At 36.1% G+C, this 20,767-nt stretch overlaps 1 protein-coding gene across 4 annotated transcripts in view; it reads right to left on the reverse strand.

Moving 5' to 3' along the window:
- FCHO2 (FCH and mu domain containing endocytic adaptor 2) overlaps positions 1–20,767 on the reverse strand; it is a 94,539-nt gene that overhangs the window by 48,091 nt on the left and 25,681 nt on the right. For all 4 annotated transcript variants that reach the window (XM_076363027.1, XM_076363026.1, XM_076363028.1 and 1 more), the window contains exons 7-8: positions 17,960–18,058; positions 16,751–16,847 (exon numbers count right to left, since the gene is read on the reverse strand). In XM_076363027.1, the coding sequence (XP_076219142.1) occupies positions 16,751–16,847; positions 17,960–18,058 (196 nt within the window). The remainder of the gene's footprint in view (positions 1–16,750; positions 16,848–17,959; positions 18,059–20,767) is intronic.

The following is a 20,767-nucleotide window of genomic DNA, read 5'->3' on the forward strand; positions in this document are numbered from 1 at the left end:
TGTAAAACTAGCAGCAGGATGAGAATCTGGGACTAGAACCCATAAATATCCCATTTATCATAATGTAATTGTTTGGCCTCCAAATGAAGCTCTGGAGAGCAGAATATCAAAAGACCAATCTCAAACGGCAGTCTTAAGTGCCCTTTAAGTTTCAATTATTAAATAATTTCAAATGCAAGGCTAATTATTCACTATGACAAGACAAAATCCAAATTCCTAACAGCGCGCTCATTCTACTAAATATTGTAAATACATGAGCATTTTAAGCTGGTCTTCCAATCCCTTCTCCTTTGCTCTCCACTAAATTCACAGTAAACCAATGTCAGCATGCTCCACAAATCAGCAAATCTGGGTATCTTGCAAAACAAAAACCAGCAAAAAAATTCCAGAAAAACAGATTTAGAGAACTGTAGATGTCTACATCCCCACACTGATTTCATCAACATTTTATTTTAGGAAATTAAACTCTATTGTTCAAAATCTATTGAGCAAGAAATTCAGAAAAATACCATAAAACATAGAAGCTGAAGAACAAATCCATTACTTCTTCAGCGCTACACTTCAGACAATACATTTTTTCATCACTTCGCGAAGGATTCAACTACTTCTGTTTCTTGCTGCTATACATATTCCCACTTGGCCAGGAAAAATACCCAAAAGCCAAACCAACCACAAACACTCATCCCCAAAACAAAAACAGAACAAAAAAAAAACATAAACAGAGACTTAAACATATTTTTAGAGAAAAACAATACTCAAGCTTTTTCAGAATATCATTTTTTTCTTTACCCTTTCCAGCTACTAAGACTGATCCCCAGACTTTTAAGACTTTTACACTAATGATTAAAATAAATATTCAACGCTCAAGTAAAACGCATCCTTATTTCAGACCAGTATCTTTAACTTTCACTTCTAACACAAGCAGAAAGCAAAGATTTTCTTCAACAAAACATCCAAGTTCCTGTATTTTGTCCATTACACTTGCCTAACTTGTTTTTGAAGGTGGGTTTTTTACAGCTTGATAAACTTTCTTATCTCATAGGGAAGACTATAAACCGCAATCTGAAAAAATCTCAGTTACAGAAGAATTGCCTGAGATAGTAATGAGATGGAAGCTGCACAAAAAATTTTAGTAAGCAGGTCCCACTTTTCACTAAGGTCTATGAAGTTAACTTGGAAATTTTAAATACACTTTCTTCTTAGCTTATTTTATGCTTCACCAAAATCAGCAGTTATAGAAGTCCCTTCTCCCCACATGTGCTCTCTTTCCTTCCCCTGTATCTACCAGCTGCTTTACTGCAGGAAAGATAAATAACAATCATGAAAACAGCATTTTCTTACAACAAATTGTGTGAATCAGTTACAATTCAAAAGCATCTTTTGATCCTAACTTACTTTTCCTACTTAACTCAAATTTCTACAGCGCCCTTCATCCTTTGGAATCTCCGAAGTTCAAGACGCCAGTGGCTGTCCCTAATGAATCCACAAACATTACAAAATTAAGTTCAGCATTTTCCTCCAATGCCCAGAGATGTTTTCTGGTTTTGTAAAATTTTTATTTAACCCACCCCCACCAATATAACACATGTTGCATTATTTGCTTGCAGCAAAGGCAAATTCATACATTTTGCCCTTTTGAGCAGAGTAGAGTGAAATTTGTGGCAGTTTTTAATTTTCTTAGAGTTTTGTTCTGTAACTTCAGATCTCCCAACAGTTCTGCTTCCTATATGCCTGCTGTAAAGAGTACCATGTTTTGCCTGGGGAGTAGTATTTTTAAACCAAAATAACATTACAGAAATAGACATTTTCTGTGGCGCTCTATGGTGAACCAATTTAGGAAACAGGATAGCTGTGATGAGCTTTTGGTAGCCCACGTAACAGCTGGAGTCTCCTGTGGGCAGATGTCTTTTTGCCCAAAGAGGTAGTAATACTGTAGCCCAGCCAGAAGCGTGTACTGTGACCACATCGTCTCCTGCTAGAACCAGCTGCAGTCTCCTAGACAGCCAAAAGGCCTTAGGCATGCATACTGCTATGGGAGCACAGCGTCAATAAGGAATTCGGATGCTTGCTTAAGAAGTTCCCTTGCATTGTCCACTGTACTTGTGCATATGGAAACAAAACCATCTGCATGGTCACTGCAAAAAAACCCTCAAAAAGCTTTCTTCTCTGAACCACCATAACACCTATCTTTCTCATTCTTGATTCCTTAATCATTAGACGGTATAGTCAAAAACTCCCAGTGGGTTGGCGTTAATGGAGACTGCCAGACACACATAATACACAGATGCAAGTCAAAGCACGCAAACTCATGTGCTGGTATCACAATAACTTTTGTAACAGCTACACAAAGATTTTAAGGTGGATGCACTACCTCTTCTCTATGAGGCAGAAGTTTTCTTAACAGACTTGTGCCCAATGATTGAAGTGTAGACAAAGGCTTAACACCAACAAGGATTTCAGCTCAAAATCTGGAAGATAATAATGGCCAAAATTTCTGAAGCAAGTACACAGATTCACTGTCCGTTGCAACATCCAAAGAAAGAAAAGCAGTTGTTCCACATTTAAGAAGTACTGCTGCTGCTGGGGACTGAAGTCATTCCCTGAAGCAGGCTTTAAAGTCCCTGCCACATGGTAGCCCAAAGCACTGAAAAGGACCATCTAGATGTTGTCAATACTGCAATAATGATGCAGCAACAATGATAGCAACAATGATGATAATGATATTCTGCAGTACTACAGTCAAAGCATTGAGATTTCCTTTGTTCTTTTTCTCATAACAAGACAACAATGTGAATTGAGAAGGAAGCCTATTCACAAGCATTCATATGAACACAAAATAAGAGCATATACTAGAACTACAGCAGCACTGTAAACATCAAAAACACATTTTTAGACACTTATCAGAGTAAGTAAAAAGCTATAGCTGAGATCTAGTCTGACCCTTGCAAAAGTCTCTGAATTAGTGTTCTGTTGGGTTAAGCATGGATAGTTTCAGGCTCAAGATAACTTTTTTACAGTCTGGTCTGCCTGTTGTTGCATTGATCCACAGAATGGTAACTATGGCTTAAGCATCTCAAATACTTGTACATAGACTGGAAAGTATTTGTTCCTGTACACACACAGAACAGGAAAAAAAATAATACAGTGCATAAATGAAGGTTAGCCTTTGTAACAGAAAGATATGAGTATCTAGTGGGATTTCAGTCACTTAAGGATACATACCTAGCTATCAGGATGATAATGAGAATTTAGTATTCTACAAAGGGAGCAGGTGTCAAAAATCAGTAAGCTCCTCTAATTGTACGTAAACATTCCCACAAAGCATCATCCTAAAGCATTTTCCAAGGCAAGCTGCTGCAGCTCACAGTTTTCTACCAGCCGGGGCAGATATGGACATGAAGAAAAGGCAAATGGATGACTGTTTTACAGACGCATGGAAGCAGACGGCTGCTATTTGACAAGAGACTGAAGCAAATAAATCAGGAGTGGGTCAGTTCTCAGGCTCTTGAAAAGGAGGAAGCTTTGGTTTGCTAGAACAGAAAAGTCAAAAGGTAATTTGAATAAATAAAAAATTTCTATTTTAATTAATCTAATGACTTACAATAAGTGACACTGGCATAAATTAAGCACCAGTGAGTCTGCAGCTTGGGATGCATCCCCTAGACTGCTCAGAAAATACATGTACTGTTTTTCTTGTAATAAGATGCATGTGACTATGTCCGCTTTTATGACACTAAGAGGCAAAGTGGATGGCTAGCAGTAAGGAGATACTGATCTTATTCAAAGGTGAATGAAGAAAATGTAATTGCACTGTAAATTATATTACAGTATCTACTACATATTTAGCCCACATCTATGGGAACAGTATTTGCAGAGTATACACAAGGCAACTACAGAAGAGAGTTTATAAATAACAACCTTACACCTGCTACTTAATTTATCTACAAAGTGACACTAATTATCTTGAAGACAGTCATATTTGCTGTGAACCACCTTGAAAAGAGTTACAAAACCTATCTCCACAAAACCATAGAGACAGGTTTTCTAACCTACATGTATACCTCTTACACAAAACCTCTGTGAGGGAGACACTGGGAGAATGTTTTGCTAAGGTCAAAACAATAAAATAATTTGCATTTTCCTCAATAGAGGGGGGAAAAAAGTTTTACTGTTTGGATTCTTAAACAAACGAGACAAATACAAAAACCAACTACTATTACTAGGAATGAAAACATAACATTATGTTATACCCTGAAAAAGAGCCCCCAGTAAATACATCGATGAACTGGAAAATCCTGCGGAGCTAAAAAGATAAACAAATCAAGAAGTCAACAAATCAACTAAAAACTGCTTTACATTTGCCTCTGCTTTTGGAAACTGTCTCCTTTCTAGTTTAAGGGGGGTATGCATGACAGAAGGAAATGTTATCTTACCCAAGATTATATTATCTACATTTAATTTTCAATAACTGGAAACACTCAGACAGTCAAAAGAAAAAATCTTCCCTTCCCCCCATCCTGAGGAATCAGTTTACACACACGCATGCACACATACAAACATTAACATATCTGTTTCAAGCAAAAGCTTTTAAAAAAACTCATAAATCTGTACCTGTAGTTACAAATATGATAACAAACCATATTCTTGTTTTCAATAAAAACAAAAGTTTGTCTCTTTGAGTGTAAATCATGCATGAAAGGAGGACTTTTTTTTTTTTTAAACTGCATATGCTTCACATGCTGCTTCAAATGGCAAAGCTTTGCGTGCCTGGCTCAGTGCCAGTTGACAGCTCAGCTGGATATCAATGCACATTCTGACCCCCCTTGCAGCGTGTCACTTCTGAATTGTTTCCGCAGTAGAAAGTTTATTCAACCTCTCTCTCAAATTCAGTGGACCGACCATCATTCTGCTATTTAATCACAACAGAACAGGTTATTTTTCTGACAGCACTAAAGCCAGACAGCAATTCCTAATGAACAGCTTGATACAAGTGGAATTTCAACTGTTTTAGCCTCAATTAATTCTGCTGTCAAAACAAATGACTGCTTTTAGCGTTTAGATGTTAAGCTGCATCACAAAGGTCAATTTTGTATGTACACAAACATATAAGCAATCTTTTTCTTGCTATCATCTGATCCTGTGACATGTTTATCAAGAAATGTCAAGCTTTCAAATTTAGAAGCCAGGAAGTGAAAATATATTTTCTCAACATTACTGTTTCTAACACTAACTTCTCATTTTTACTGCCTGTCCAAAAAAGAGAAATGATTTTATAAAAAAATAAGGAGAATTTTATTTTTCCCTGGAAAAGGACTTCTTATTCTAGATTTAAAAAAAGAAGAAACAAAACCAAATTCAAGCATAGCTTATTTGTAGGCATGCAGACTAAAGATGAGTGGTTGTTACCATCTTTGAGGTAAATAACATATTTGTGATATATTTATCGTGCTAGTACCAGACTGCCACAAGCAAACATTAGTTTGTGGATTCAGTCAGCTCTACTTTGCCAAGAAGAGGACAGGGGACAGAAAATACAACTGGCCTGTTAACAGGCCAGTCTGGGGGGAAATATTGAAATAATACTGGTAAAACTGTATCCTTTAATCTAATTCTACAAATACACAGTTCCACCACAATAATCACTGAATTTCTGACTACTTTTTGTTACTTCCTCAGGATTATATATCAGCCTAGCTGATATATAGCCTCCAGAGATGCTTAAGACTTGACTGAATCCTCCTTTTTTTTAAAATTCCTGTTGAAAAAAGAGAACTATAGCATGGTAATAGTACTCCTTTTGAAAAAGAAAAGATTGAGGTGATAGTGGCAGCATAAATAACTACAATTATCAGGAGCAACATATGTAGCACTGCAAGGAAAGTCTTTTTTTAGATGAAGAAATGATCATACAAGGAGAGCATCTACTAAACGAGCAATCAATTCTAACCCTGATTCTGTTACTAGGCTTCCAGCCCTACACTCAGTTCACCGGATCAAAGGAAACATTATTCATCTTAGGCTCTTCGGGTACTGTGGGTACAAGCTCTGTGAATACAGCAAGCACACTACCCTCAAGGGGCAGTATTTCGATGCGGCTTACAGAGCAAAAACAAAGCAGAAAAGGATCATAATCTGAGTAGCTTTAAAATAATTATTATCAATTAAGATATTTAACAGCAGCAAGGAGAGAGACGGGTTTTTTCCCTCTAAACTAAAAAGGTGGCAAACATCTCCAGTTACAAAGAAAATATTTTTTATTGCTCAGATAACACAAGAATTTTCAACAAGAGACATTAAACACATACCCAAGGCAATGGTTCAAGTTAGAGATCCAACTAGCCTGCAACACCTGAATATGACAACAAACACCGGAAGTTTCAGCTGCAATTTATGAAAGCATGAGGTCTATGAGCAGCAAAATTAACGTCAGCTAAGAGACCAATCCACAGAATGCTACATTCCCCGAGTCCTGTCCTCCACACCACTCCAAGCCCCTTTTCCCATCCTTTTCTACTCTTCTCCTGCTTTATACTTCAACTTCACCCATATTTCCTTTCTGGCTGCATAAACAACAGGATGTGAGATGTGGCTGGTTTTGAACTATCCACAGGCTAAGTGGCTGGCCACCATACACACATACATACAAGCACACACTCAGCTGTCTGCTGACTCTCCAAATGAGTAACTTAGATCATTATAACTGCCTTTCCCTTACATGGCACGACTAGTTTGGGTCCTTCTTCTCTACCAGACTCCTCATTTTTATAAAGTCTTTGAAACCCCTACTTTTCCATCAAATTGGGTTGAAAGTAGCAAAGTCTTGTGAAAGCTATATGGGTGTGTGGGGAAAAATACTAAGAAGCAGCAGAACTGCATAAGCCTAGTCTATAAATATAAGCATCTGTACCAAATGGTTCTGCCTGACTGCATGGTGCATGATTCACCTGTTGAAGGCAGACCATGCAAGTATGCAGTGATGAAAGAAATGTACAGACACATTCAAGCAGTTTTCTTCTTATAGAAGAGTCAGCTAAGATTTTGGAACACTAGACATTGTAAATATGCTAAATTACAGCCCTTATCTTTAAAGTCTGTTTCAAAGAATCATGTCTTTGTAACAGCCACACATTGTCCCTGTAAACCAAGAGGGGTATGGTTTCTTACTGAAGTTCTGAACTTAAACCCATGAAATTGTCAGAGGTTAAGACATTTAATGGGACCTGTTTCCTAAAGAGAAAAAAGAAGATAACACACTTTATAGTACCCAGAATTTTTCAGACAGAAAAATCCTTTTTCAGTTAGACAAAATCCTCTCCATGGGAACACTTTCCTGCTTTGTAGTGCTCTGAAGGTGTTTTCTTATTTACCTGTATAGAAGATTCATTTTGTGGGGGAAGGAAGAAAAGTATACATGCTTAACCACCTTTCCACCCAAACTGTAAAATGGGAAGTATTAATTAGCATATGGCAGTTTCCACACGTGTGCCATCAATAAGCAAAGAAAGTCAATGTGAAATTCTTCCTGGTGTGCTTTTTCTGCAGCTTATGGTGAGTATGAGACACTTCTTTGTGGGGGGACAAAGTTGAAACCACAGGAATAACATTGAGAGACATGTTATTAAGGAACACCACAAAATGTCCCTTCCCCACATTTATGCCCAAAGAGCTACTTGGAGCCCAAGACAGTATAGGTTTGACCTTGAAATATGTCTCAGCATTTAAAGACACAAAATATGCATACTATTATGCAATATTACCCATAATAATATCCAAGTCAGTGGTTGCAAAGAGGATGAATGCATGTGACAAGACCCCGATTTTCCACTCCTGTCTGTTCTTCCTGAACCAGGCTATAAAATTGATACAGAACTACACAATCCTCTGAAGGGCTGTATCAGCTATGACAGTAAAACAGAGGGGGACTCTGTGAAACTAAATTCCCAAGGCTTAGGAAGAAGTTTAATGATAGTAATAGCATTTCTTACACTGTTTTTCTAGATATCCCCTTTCCCCCGAAAAAAGCAACCAATACAGAAAACTCCTCAAAACAAATCCATTTCAACATTAAATAAAGAATTTAAATTACAAAAACTATTAATAAAAGATAGGAATTTGAAATTTTATTGTTAGGGTTAAACCTGGGCTTAGGTCTGTACAGCTAGCTTGATTAGCTACTGTTTAGACATTTTCCTTTTTCCTACCCTCATACTATTCAGGCAACAGGTCAAGGGGTACCCCGCTGTACCTTACATTGCCAAAAAGCAGACAAATCAATATCCATCATTTTAAATGGAATTATGGACACAGAAGGCCACCCAGATGTTCTGTAACAATTAAGACAACAATAAAAAAATAATGAAGACAAAGCAGAAAAGATCCTGCACTTCCTGAGAACCACTACGGACACACAAGGTCAAATACAAGTCAAGTGAGAATTAATTTTCAAATGCCAGAATAAATATTTGTGTTCAAGAAAGAGTGTGACATACAGACCTAGTTGACTAGACAGTCAATTCCATGCAGAAATTGTCCGGTGGTAGTTTGTCCTGCTATAACTTACTACCACATTGCAGTATTACTGTCAATGAAATTATGAGTTAATTAGAAGTGGGACCCTGCACAACACAACTTAGTGACCACTAATAGTAAATAGACTATTATATGCAGAGTTTAGAATTTATTTCAATTTTATTAGAAAGGTAGACTATTAGACAAGTTAGGTGGTTTTGAGTTTGGTTTCAAGTCCAACCTTAGCTTCCTGTGTTTGCTTCCCTAGTTTAAAAAAAGACATTTTTCCTCAAAAAGCTTGTTACAAGACTCAAGCCATTGCTCTTCTTGAACGCTGTGGTCTACTAAGAATGAACTATGTACAGATGTTTATAAATAGGTTTCCAAATCTTTACAGATTTCAGAAAGTTTCATTTCTTGTAAGCTTTATCTTCTGATAGAAAAAAAACAGAGAAAAGAATACACTTCTTCATTCTAATTTTGTTAAGCATGCTTCCTGTGAAAACTCCATGTTTGAAAAGGCCATTTAGTTAATGGCCTAGTTAATTCTGTCCAAAGAACATTTCCTATCTTAAAACAAAAATATGCCTCTAATAAATAAATTAAAACCCCCTAACTTTTCCCTCAATATTCATTCCATATAAGGTAATGCTACTTCACGTAATTAAGGTACAGGTCTTATTTACTTTATTAGCATAAAACACATCTCAGTATGTTACTTCTATTCTCAGATGTTTAAAAGCTCTTCAATATTTTTTTAATTATCATAGTAGAACCTATCCTGCATACTACTGCATTTTCTGATGACTATCACCTAATTATTATCTTTTTCCTACTCAAGTTACTGAAATGCACATTGCTTTGCTCCCACAGCCCTGAAAAATTATTTGCCTCAGGCTGCAACTGTTATTGTTTGTAGCAAGAAAATTGAAGAGGACCCAATAGTGCTTCGTCTTACTGAGTGTCCCAAGATGATTCAAACCCCAGCTTTTGCCCTGCTGTATCTACAGATGTTGTCTAAGGTATTTTCACCAATGCTACTAGTCTTCCACTTACATTAAGAGACTTTTTGAGCAAAACTCTCCAGACCATTAAAAATAAATACATCACAATCTAAAACAAGTTTGCAACTTGGATATATGTAATTATTAAAAATCTATGCTGGCAGATGAGACTTCCTAAAGTCCACATCAGCTTTTGCAGGTTTGTTGTTTATGAAGGGACCCAATTTTTGCAGGTAAAATAAAATAGACATCTAGGACAAGAATTAAGACACATTTGTTGGTACAGCTCTTGAGCTTGCAGCTCCTCATCGAAAACAGAGCTCTACAGCACAGGACCCTTAAATACGTCTTTATCTGCCTCAAGCCCATCTTCTCATAAAAATCCTCAAAGATATCCACACTTAATTTCTTCCATTAACTTCTGAAATACAGCAGTTGTCCTGCCTTCCTTTACAAAGAATACTTTTCTGAAACCCTTTGATACTGTCAGTGTTGATAAATTAAACTCATTCCTCAGTCGGTCTTCTGTATAGAATTATGTGTGGGCACAGGCTTTGAGAAACTGTGACACTTCAGGCTATTTATGCACCTAAACACAAGTGTTGGCAGCATTAAAATATTCACAGTATTTGCAGAAAATATAAAGAAAATAATTTATAAGAACATAAAATAAATACTTGCTTTGTTACACTTCCTTGTGGAAAAGAAGCTCAAAGATGTCATGCAGAGCTGTTCAAAAATTAGTATTAACCATTTTCAGTGTTTATTTCTATCTACTTTGTTGCTGTTTGGTGTCCTAGAAAAGCATTTTTATAAATGCTATAAACTATTATGTTATCAAACAAACCCATGGAAAAAATAAATGCCACACCCAGCACTGTTTCAAGTCCTTCTCTCAAAGCAGAGTTCATTATTCAAGCACATGAAAAGCTAGTAGCTTTAATCAAAACAAGCTTTAATACTCCATGGCCCTTGTTTTGCCTCTCAATCTCTGGGAAAGGACTAACTTGTTTCTAAAATTTCTTAGGAGTAATACAGTTATTCTTAATCCTTTTTTTCTACTTTACCCTGTTCATCTCGTACATTTCTTCATTAGATAGAAAACATGTAGTTTAACACAACATACTAAATAGGAACATTAACATGGAGTGAGCACAACTGTGCATTTACAGTATTTGCACTAGCTATTTGCACTAGCTTCCCACTTGTGCTGCAGCTCACTTTAAAGCTCTTGCATTCACTTTGGAAAGAACACATAAGGAGTATGCTCCATAGGCATTTAGGACTAAAATGTCCACATAAGCAATTAGAAGAGACCTGATAGCACATCATAAATTCACACCAAACTTTGCACTACCCCCCCCCCCCCCCCCCCACCAGCCAGCCACATAAAACATTATTCTATTCAAATGATCAATAATTCAGTTGAATTCACTGAATCAGAATCAGTTGAATTAAAGCCTAGGTAAAATTTGGTTTTTAAATGTTTACTAAATTGAAGCTTTAATGCTTTATGATTCTGGTAACAGGCAATGCTGGAAGCATTAATGAACTTGTAAGGAATCCAGATTAAACTGCTTTGCTTGCCATCCAAATAGTAAACATTTTGGTTTATCAACAGTTTTGCAGCCTGTGAAAAGTCCACATTGCTTTCAGCAGGAATGCCAACCTAAATAAGCCATTATTTTTTAAGACTTCAAAATACAAAATGTGTTAGCTCTCCAGAAACAGAGCTCTCAAATGCGTTCCCTCAGAATAGACAAGGATCACCAGCACATTGACAAGGATGCCAGGATATTTTTTCTGATATGCACTACCTTGTGAGGCAGTGGAGATTTTGACATTATAGCTGTCCTAAGTCACTGCTAAATTTCTCAACTCTAGACTACTTGATAGCCTTCCCAGAAAGAATTTCAAAACGGTAACAAAAAAAATAATCCTGAATTAATGTCTCCATTTGACATCCACGATCTTAAACTTTCCCATAGAATTACCAGGAGCCTTGAGACATTTTTTTCTGCATGGGCAAATAAAGCAAAATAGATTTCAGCAGCTCCAAAAAGCAACAGACCAAACATTTTTTTTAACCAGCATTACTGAACAATTTCTGACCAAACTGCCAATTTCTAGATTTGGTGGAGGGAGGAAATGGAGTAGATATTTTACATCTGTCCTCTTCTCAATCTTGTTATCTGTGGAAGCACCATTTGATTAAAAGGACTTACACTATTAATCCTAATATCTAAAAGGACAAGGGTGACAAAAGTCAAATGCTTTACTATATGTGCAAGAGCCAGTGATAGCTGATCAACAGCAATCATGGATAAAAAACACTGTAAAGTACTTTTGTTACCATTTAATCCAAAGCACTGATGGATTGCAGGCACTAATTTTACAATGTTTTAAAAATGCAAACTTCTAGCCCCTCCATAAAGTTCAAATTTATTGGATGGATGATGAAAGGAGACAAGAGGTATTTTTATGGGCTTGTGTTTTCCACAGCCCAAATTCTAGATGCTTTTACTGGTACGCTTGCATGTGACTATTCCTCTTTGCCAGATCTTCTCTGCCTACTTGTGTGTTGCAGTTGCAAATCATGTTCTGGCTTATTCAGATTGTGAAAGATGCATCTTTAATCCCTAAGGAGCCAGAAAGGATTTTGGCTTTCCATTTTTGTCTGTATTACAATAAAAATTTTGGTTTCCTCTTTTTTAAAGAAAAAAATGCAAAAATAAGAGGAACAACTTCATAGATCACCAACAGCCACTAACAACATTACCAGAACAAATTAATGAAAACAAATCATCTAGATTTGGCTTTTGTTCCTGTTTTTTTGGACAACGCAGCACAGCTGAGTCTTCTCATTTGGCCTTCAAGGTACCTGCTGGGTAAACTGTGCTGTGGGCAAAAACTAATACAGGGACAAACACACACGGTTAGTTCCCCACATATGAGAAGAGGGCACAGTAATTCAGTAGCTAAATATTAAAAATCATTCATGACTAACTACAGCTATATAGGCATTCACTAATCTCTTCAAACACATTAGATATTATCCTGCGAATTTCAGACATAAGATCTAGGAAGAACATGAGCTTGTACTTCCTAGCAATTTCTATTTCACACGGCATCAACTTTTCATACTGGAACAAACCAATTTTTTAATAGATTATTAGAAGATTAAGTAAATAAAGCTAGAACTCATTGATATGTCATTAATCTGGAACAGACATCATCTCTGTTACTGATTTCACGTATACTTTGGGTGGAAGAAAAGCAGACATTTTCTGCCATGCAATAAATGAATTTTCCAAGGAACATGGAGCAACAGCCTATCACAAACAGAAAACTGATTCATCAGAAGTGGCCAACAAGTTTTGATGAACGCTGCAGGACCATGTGAGTGACAAAAGCATCTTCCAACCAATGGTATCAAACCTGCTATTAGACCCAACAGCAGGAACATATCATAGAATAGTTTGGGTTGGAAAGGACATTCAACTGTCATCTAGTCCAACCCCCTGCCGTGGGCAGGGACATCTTCAACTAGATCAGGTTGCTCAGAGCCCCGTCCAACCTGACCTTGAATGTGTCCAGGGATGGGGCATCCACCACCTCTCTGGGCAACCTGTGCCAGTGTTTCACCACCCGCAGCATAAAAAATTTCTTCCTTATATCTAGTCTAAATCTACCCCCCTTTAGTTTAAAGCCATTCCCCCTTGTCCTGTCGCAACAGGCCCTGCTAAAAAGTTTGCCGCTATCTTTTTTATAAGCCCCCTTTAAGTACTGATAGGCTGCAATAAGGTCTCCCCAAAGCCTTCTCTCCTCTAGGCTGAACAACCCCAACTCTCTCAGCCTTTCTTCGTAGGAGAGGTGTTCCATCCCCCTGATCATTTTTGTGGCCCTCCTCTGGACCCGCTCCAACAGGTCCGTGTCTTTCTTATGCTGAGGGCTCCAGAGCTGGACGCAGTACTGCAGGTGGGGTCTCACCAGAGCAGAGGAGAGGGGCAGAATCCCCTCCCTTGCCCTGCTGGCCACACTTCTTTTGATGCAGCCCAGGACACGGTTGGCCGCCTGGGCTGCGAGCGCACATTGCTGGCTCACATCCAGCTTTTCATCCACCGGTACCCTCAAGTCCTTCTCCACAGGGCTGCTTCTCAATCCCTTCATCCCCCAGCCTGTATTGATAACAGGGGTTGCCCCGACCCAGGTGCAGGACCTTGCACTTGGCCTTGTTGAACCTCGTGAGGTTCGCACGGGCTCACTTCTTGAGCTTGTTCAGGTCCCTCTGGATGTTAGAAACAGTTCCGAGAACACATTAAATTCTGACCTGAAGCCTTACTGCTTATTGCAGGCCCTGCCAGCTCTCTTTCTGTTTGTCCATGTTTTACATTTAAGTGATTTTTTTTTTTTCAGCTAAAATTAAAAGATGTGCAACTGGATGTATGTGGCAACTTTTTTTTTTTTTTTTTTTACACTGAATGGAAGTAAGAAAACAAATAATGAATACAACTTCTTCAAATACTGTATTACTAAAAATTGTAAACTAAAAAACTAAACTAAAATAAAAAAAAAATATTTATAGTAAATTCAGTAAGAAGTAGGTGATAAACCTGACTAGATAAGTAATTTAGGTAGCAGTTAAAAAAAGAGCCATTGTAAAGAAGTCCAGAAATAAAATTAAGAAAACTCACAAAGCACTACTGCTTGAAAGAAACGTTATTTGTACTAGAAAAAGTGTTAAAACTCTAGAAGCCCCTGTATATTATTACATCAGGTGACAGAAATTAGCCACCAGGGGGAGCCTATATAATCTCGTACAAAGGACATCACTGTACAAAGAGAAATTTCAGATATGCAGATGAGAGTTTAAGAAAATAATTGCCTATATCTAGAAAACGTCACTGTAAATTGCTTATAGCCCATGCAATAAAACAGCCCTCCTCAGTACTTCATTTCAGATTCTTAATTTTACAGATATAAATAAAAGCAAGTGAACTCTGCTATAAAGAACTATAACTTTAGTTAGAATATACTGAAATAAACTAAAATACTTTGTTATGCATTACCTTTTTAGTTCATTTTGTTTTCAAAATTCAGTATTTCAGAAAGCGTCCCACTATCTAACTTAGTATACTAGCCCACAAATAATATGGAAGGGAGAAGGCCTACATAGTCCTGGGGGATTTGAAAGTATTTCCTTCAAACAGATTTAGGACTGGAATCTTAAGCAACAGTGACAGCCATAAGACATTTTCTCTACATCTGTTTTGTACGCCAAGTCAGTATCATTTTTACATTGAATATTTAGATTTATCTGAGGAGACAACTCCTTCTCCAGCCTAATTAATAAATACATCATACAGAAAAAGACTTCCAACATTTGCTCCATGCGTTAAAATACCCTTCTATTAAGCACAGTTCTCAAATGCAGGGAAGTACTTTTTTAATGAAGAAAAAGCAGTCCTTACCACACTGGATGTTTCCATTTCATTCCTAGAAGGCTGATACCTTACTTTGCTTTCCAAAACTTTGTAATTGTCAAAGCTATATGCTTCTAAGTTAATGAAATGAATATAATAGAAGCAGCAACCATAACCAACATCACTGGCGGTCTGTGTTTCTAGTCTCCTATATTTGACACTTCACAACTTCTTGTGAATTTGTATTCTTTTACTGCTGAATTTGCCTGTGCTTTCTTTCCCTCTGCAACATGACTGCTCTACAAAGTTAGTATCAATAAAATAATTTAACACTGTAAAAGAAAATTCAGGGTGCATACATTTCCACACTAAACACATTATCTTTCCGTAGAATACTTTGCTATTAAAAGAGTTGAAGAAATGAAATTTGCTATGGCAAAAGCTTTTATTTGGCCACAGAGAATACAAATGGGATCTGAAGAACTCTGTAAAGCAGCAAGTAAGTACAGAGTGTGCATAACTTCTCCCACTAAATTAAAGAGTGAAGTGTTACCTTTCTTACACTTACTATCTTGTCTAGCAAAAACCCACACTAATAACATGGATGACTTGAAGTGCACAGTGCTCTAGGATACATTAGCAAGGGTCTTTGTAACCCAGGGAGTCAGAATCCTAAATGCAAGATGGAGATCCCTAGCCATGACATCTCGGCAATAGCTAGTCAAAGAGGTCTGCAAACTGAATATTCACGTGTCTGTCCTGATTTCAGATCAACTGAACTTGAACCCCTGGAGTTCATACTTCTTCTTTTCTTAATCTTTCCTGAAAAATTGCAAAATACACAGGAAACATTTGAAAATTGTACCATATACAATGTTACCTCAGCCCACTTGGATATCAGCATTAGAGGATCACAGAAAGAATATGAAACAATGTTAAACACACCTCACAGAGGCATTGTAAGATACCTAGTAAACATTTAACAATTTAATATAAATTCTCAAGATCTACTCTGTTACGTACATCTTTGCTCTGAAAAAAACCTTTGTGCTTCTACACTAGAGGACAGAGATGCTAGTCAGGACTCCCAATGCTGAAGAAAATAGAAAACAGTACTACTGAATTCCTGTACTCACACACCTAGTGACTGTGCATTCATGCCCAAATATTAAAGTGAACTCTTTATTTTTCCTATAATGCTAGATACACAGTACTGTGAGACTGTCTTTTTATGCCAGCCCAGGAAAGTCTTATATACCCCACCCAACAAGCAGTACTTTCAGAAAGTACTATTCAATTTGCTGCTTAGTAAAGAACAATTTACATACAATGTATTAAAATGCATAATTCTATAAGCTAACCAAATAAACTGATGCAACTGTTCCAACAGTTCCATAAGCATCTGTTCTGAATATATCCATAAATTTATATTAAATAAAGTTTTAAAATATAATTTATGCAGAAACACACAGCAGACAACACAGTTTGCGCAAGGAACTTCAGTTTCTTGACAAATTTCACTAATGTACCAAGGAACAGTATAGTTTAAAAGCTTCCTTGACGGTCTACATAGAGGGACTCAGAGCTATAAATTGCCATGCTTTATAAACACAAATACCACATGTACATAATAAATTGTGTGTTAATCAATTTCTATGAATCATTTAACATCAAAGCTAATGAATTCTGAGAATTTGAAATTGAAAGTACATTAAAAATATAACACATTAACAAACAGGGGTTTGACCTTTTATTAGGAGTGGAAATCTACAGTTTTAAAGTTAACATTTCCTACTCTTATTTTTAATCTCTTACCAGGTCTTTCCTTGCCAGTTCCTTTTGACTCAGCAAATTTCTGTATTAAACTCTCAACTGTAGTATTTGTCATGTTATTAATAAACTCTTCGTGCACCTTCAAAAAAAACACACCACACAAAAGGAATTTAAAAACCAGTAATTGAAAGAATGTAATTAACTTTTTAAAGTGGCTTTCTCTAAAGTTAAGGTTCAAAATACTTCCCTTTAAAATATATTACAGGGCTTCCAGAATTCAACAGGCATTTTATCAAGGAAATCCCTTCTTTGCTTTAGTAGTAGCAAGTATGTGTACAATACACATACAAATTAGGAATGAAAGAATACAGCTTGATGACAGGTCTAGGATTTACTTCCATTTCTTCCATCTAAACGACTTCTGTATATATAATTTTCTGAATTTGTCAGCAACATGTCTCACTACAATGTCAGGAAGACAAGCAGGCTCTTAAGCCAGCACCAGTTAAGGGTGTGAACTGTATTATCTGTATTATACTGTATTATCACAGCTCCCACCTGCTTGAGTAAAAGCATTACTGTTGTAATGTTTTTGGTCTGACAAAGGAACAACCACATGTTGTTAGTAAGTTTTTCCAACAAGGCAGTATGTATATGCTTTAGAAATAAATAGCATAACCTTTGTGATCATCATTCATTAGCAGAAAACCTCAAAACTTAGGAAAACAGCAACTCAAGTGTATACAAATAAAACTACACTTCAAAACTTCTAAAAATCAAGGACTAAGTATAAAGATTATTAATTAAACCAACTTACATCTAAAGAAAAGATACTATAAAAGCTTCTGTTACTGAAGATCATTTGCTCATAAAACCCAAAGTGTATAAAAAATTTGGAAACTTTTCAGAGTTTTAGTCAAAGAAAAGCACAAGTATCCCGATTACGTGTGAAATGAGTGCAAATTTAAAATCTAGGGAACAGAACTTTGAAATACACTAAAAATTCTTCAAATTTTCAAAACATTTTGTTTTCTGTTAAGACAAAATCTATTCACTTATTCTGTAAAATCTGTGATACTGAACTTATAAATGCAACAGGAAGCCACAAAAATTTGAGCTTTTGTTGAATTTACCATCATTTGAAAGATGTCATCTTGTAATTACCACAAACATGGTAAGAAAAGTTCCATTTAATAGTTAAGAAAAATACGCAGCATAATCCAAACAAACAAATGATAATATAAAAATTACCTCTCCTATTTGTAAATGAATTTCTTTTATGGTATTTGACAATGATTCTATAATCTCTTTCATACGAAGAAGGTGTGTTTCTTCAATGTCTTGAAATTTCTGTAAACCAATACAAGCAATTAATCATAATGAAAATATTTCTTGAAATACTATACCTTAAATTTTAATAATTACAGTAAATGAAAAAAAAAATAATTTTTTTTAGATCTTGATCATGGTAATTACAATGTTTAAGAAAGGAAGGTGCAGAATTCATAGTTATGAAATAATGTACTTTAAAATATGATATACCCTTTTAGAACCATTATCCAATTTTTTTACTTACTCTTTAAACTTCCATCTATCTTTTTTTTTTTTCCCCTCCAAAAAATCTGACCTATTTCTACCAAAAGAAAATAGGGTTAGAGAGTGTTTTAAAAAAAAAAAAAAAAATCTATTTTCTCCATTACTGAAGAGTCTTGTTTTCTTCTAAACCCAGAAATCTTATTTCTGGATCTGTTTTACACTTCCTTCTTAGCGCCCTTCTCCTCCTGCTCACAATATACACATGCTTTCCCTTTTTCTAGTTAAATCTATATCCTTTGCCTCTTCAAATACAATTCATTTGTTTGATCTTTAAACTCACCGTATATAATCTTTGCAGTTAATTCCATTTTACCCAGACTTCCAGCTGACAGCCATTTTAAAATCATTTCCAATGTTTTCAATGACCCCTTCCTAGCCCAAGATCAGAACTAAAAATGTCCTCATCCTCCCCAACAGTCAACCATAATTGTCTTGAAATCTTTGTTTACTCCTGCTCTGGCCTAGTTCTCTTCCTATTTCTGTAACTGCCCTTTCAAGTGTGTCCAAACTTTGGAGTACCACTTAATCCTCTCTCCAATTTGTACAGGGTTCTCTGAAGACCATCTCTCTGCATGTCACACCTCCTGCTACTCTGATTCACAAACACAACTCCATACAGACAAGTCAAATATCTGTAACTCCTAAACTCTCAATCTTTCTTTTGCCATACTTATGTATCTCTCTAGCCGTCAATCAAGCAGATTAAAATTATTTTTTTTCTCCAGCAGCCTTCCTCTTAATTACAGAGGATATGGTCATTCTGTGTAGCCTACTCTATGGTGTTACTTCTTTTACTGATTGCCTTATTATATAAACTATATTATTTTGCTTTCAGAACTATCTATGGTCCACCTCTATAATATCTGCTCTCAGTTATTATCAGGGTGTCAACACATGTACACAATGTGTCCTTCCAATGTGTGCCTGTTTCCACTACCTAATTTTAACCTAAACACAAAGTCAACTTTTGAGATTACGCCAATGATGCTTCCTTCATGTTTGGTTTGAGCTCCCCATAAGACTCTGCAAAACAGAGGTACCAGTCTCCTTTAAACTCTTCTCTATAATGCGTATCAAAACAGTTGGCCATTCAGAAATTTTTTGTCTCTTATGTCAGTGGAAAGCATCCCCCTCCCCCAACTGTTTCCTTATTTCTTGTTTATTGTTTTATACTTAAGGCTTAAAGTCTTTGAAGTAGAGCCATCTTGGCCCTGTACAGTACATAATACAAAGAGGTTCTGACCAAAGAATAAAGCTAGGTACCATAATACAACCACACCATTCATATCACAGATATAATCATTAACCAAATTGTTTACTTTCACTTTTGAAAGATCAGTCCATTTTAAAAAGATGTACTGAAATGAATCTGTAATGTTAATGATCCAACAAATGCAAGCCACTTCTCAGTGTTTTAAGCTACAATACAAATGAAAAATCATCATCAACAGGATCTTTAGCTGTCCAACTCAGTGTACACAATTTAAGTAAGCATTATTCCTTGTTATAAACCTGTATGTTTTCCTGTAAGTTTTACGATGTTTTTTAAAAATGAATTATTACTCATTCTTGAACTTTATTTATATGCAGACTGCTCAACAGCAAAATCATCCAAACTCAACTCTACTCAGTTCTAGATAAGACAGAAGACTTTTAAAGAATAATTTAGCACTTTCAGCTATTTGATCCTTTCCAATAATTGGCTGTGCTATGTGATTTTAAAAAAAGCTTCTAGCAAGGTAGAAAACCTGGCAAATAGGACATCATGTTTTCTTAGCAACTGCATAGCAATTGCAGAATACAACTATAGCTTTACTCAGAAAAATCTTTCAACATGAGGAATTTCTGTCAAATCCAATTTCTAAACAACAGAGAACTATATTTCCCTACTTCTTTAGTCACAATAAAACCTTCCATGTTTAATCACAGAAAAAAATATAACTTGCAATTCAAGATTAGGAAGATCGTATGTTTCAAAATTCAACCTCTCAAAATGACATATTACGAGTCACTTCACTTTGATAACTGCAAGTAAGATAGTAAATAACAAAAAAGGAAAAATATGTAAAATTTATGCAACAAGATCAGTGGAGTTTATCTTAAGAGGACAGTTAAGTGAGAACATCACTACACGATTACCTAGAACAACGCCACAGCAATTCAAGACGTTTGTCCTCAGAAAAATAGTATGTGAACTGTATAAGACAGATTTAAGCTAAGCCAACTGATTTTGCACTAAAATAGCTGAGAATGCTCACACTCCTTGTTGATTTTGTTTTCAGAACTAGTATATTTCAAGTGAAATGTACTCTAAATTAAGATAATTTAGGGCGTGTTTCATATAGAAGTGGGCTTCCACATATTCATGGGTGTTGTTATTTTTCCTATCGCATCATCTTTAAAGTAGTCCTCCTGCAACCAAACTGTAGATGCAGCTACACCATTATACTTAAAACAAATTCC

Source organism: Aptenodytes patagonicus, chromosome Z, assembly GCF_965638725.1.
Source record: "Aptenodytes patagonicus chromosome Z, bAptPat1.pri.cur, whole genome shotgun sequence".
NCBI classification, from domain to species: Eukaryota; Metazoa; Chordata; class Aves; order Sphenisciformes; family Spheniscidae; genus Aptenodytes; species Aptenodytes patagonicus.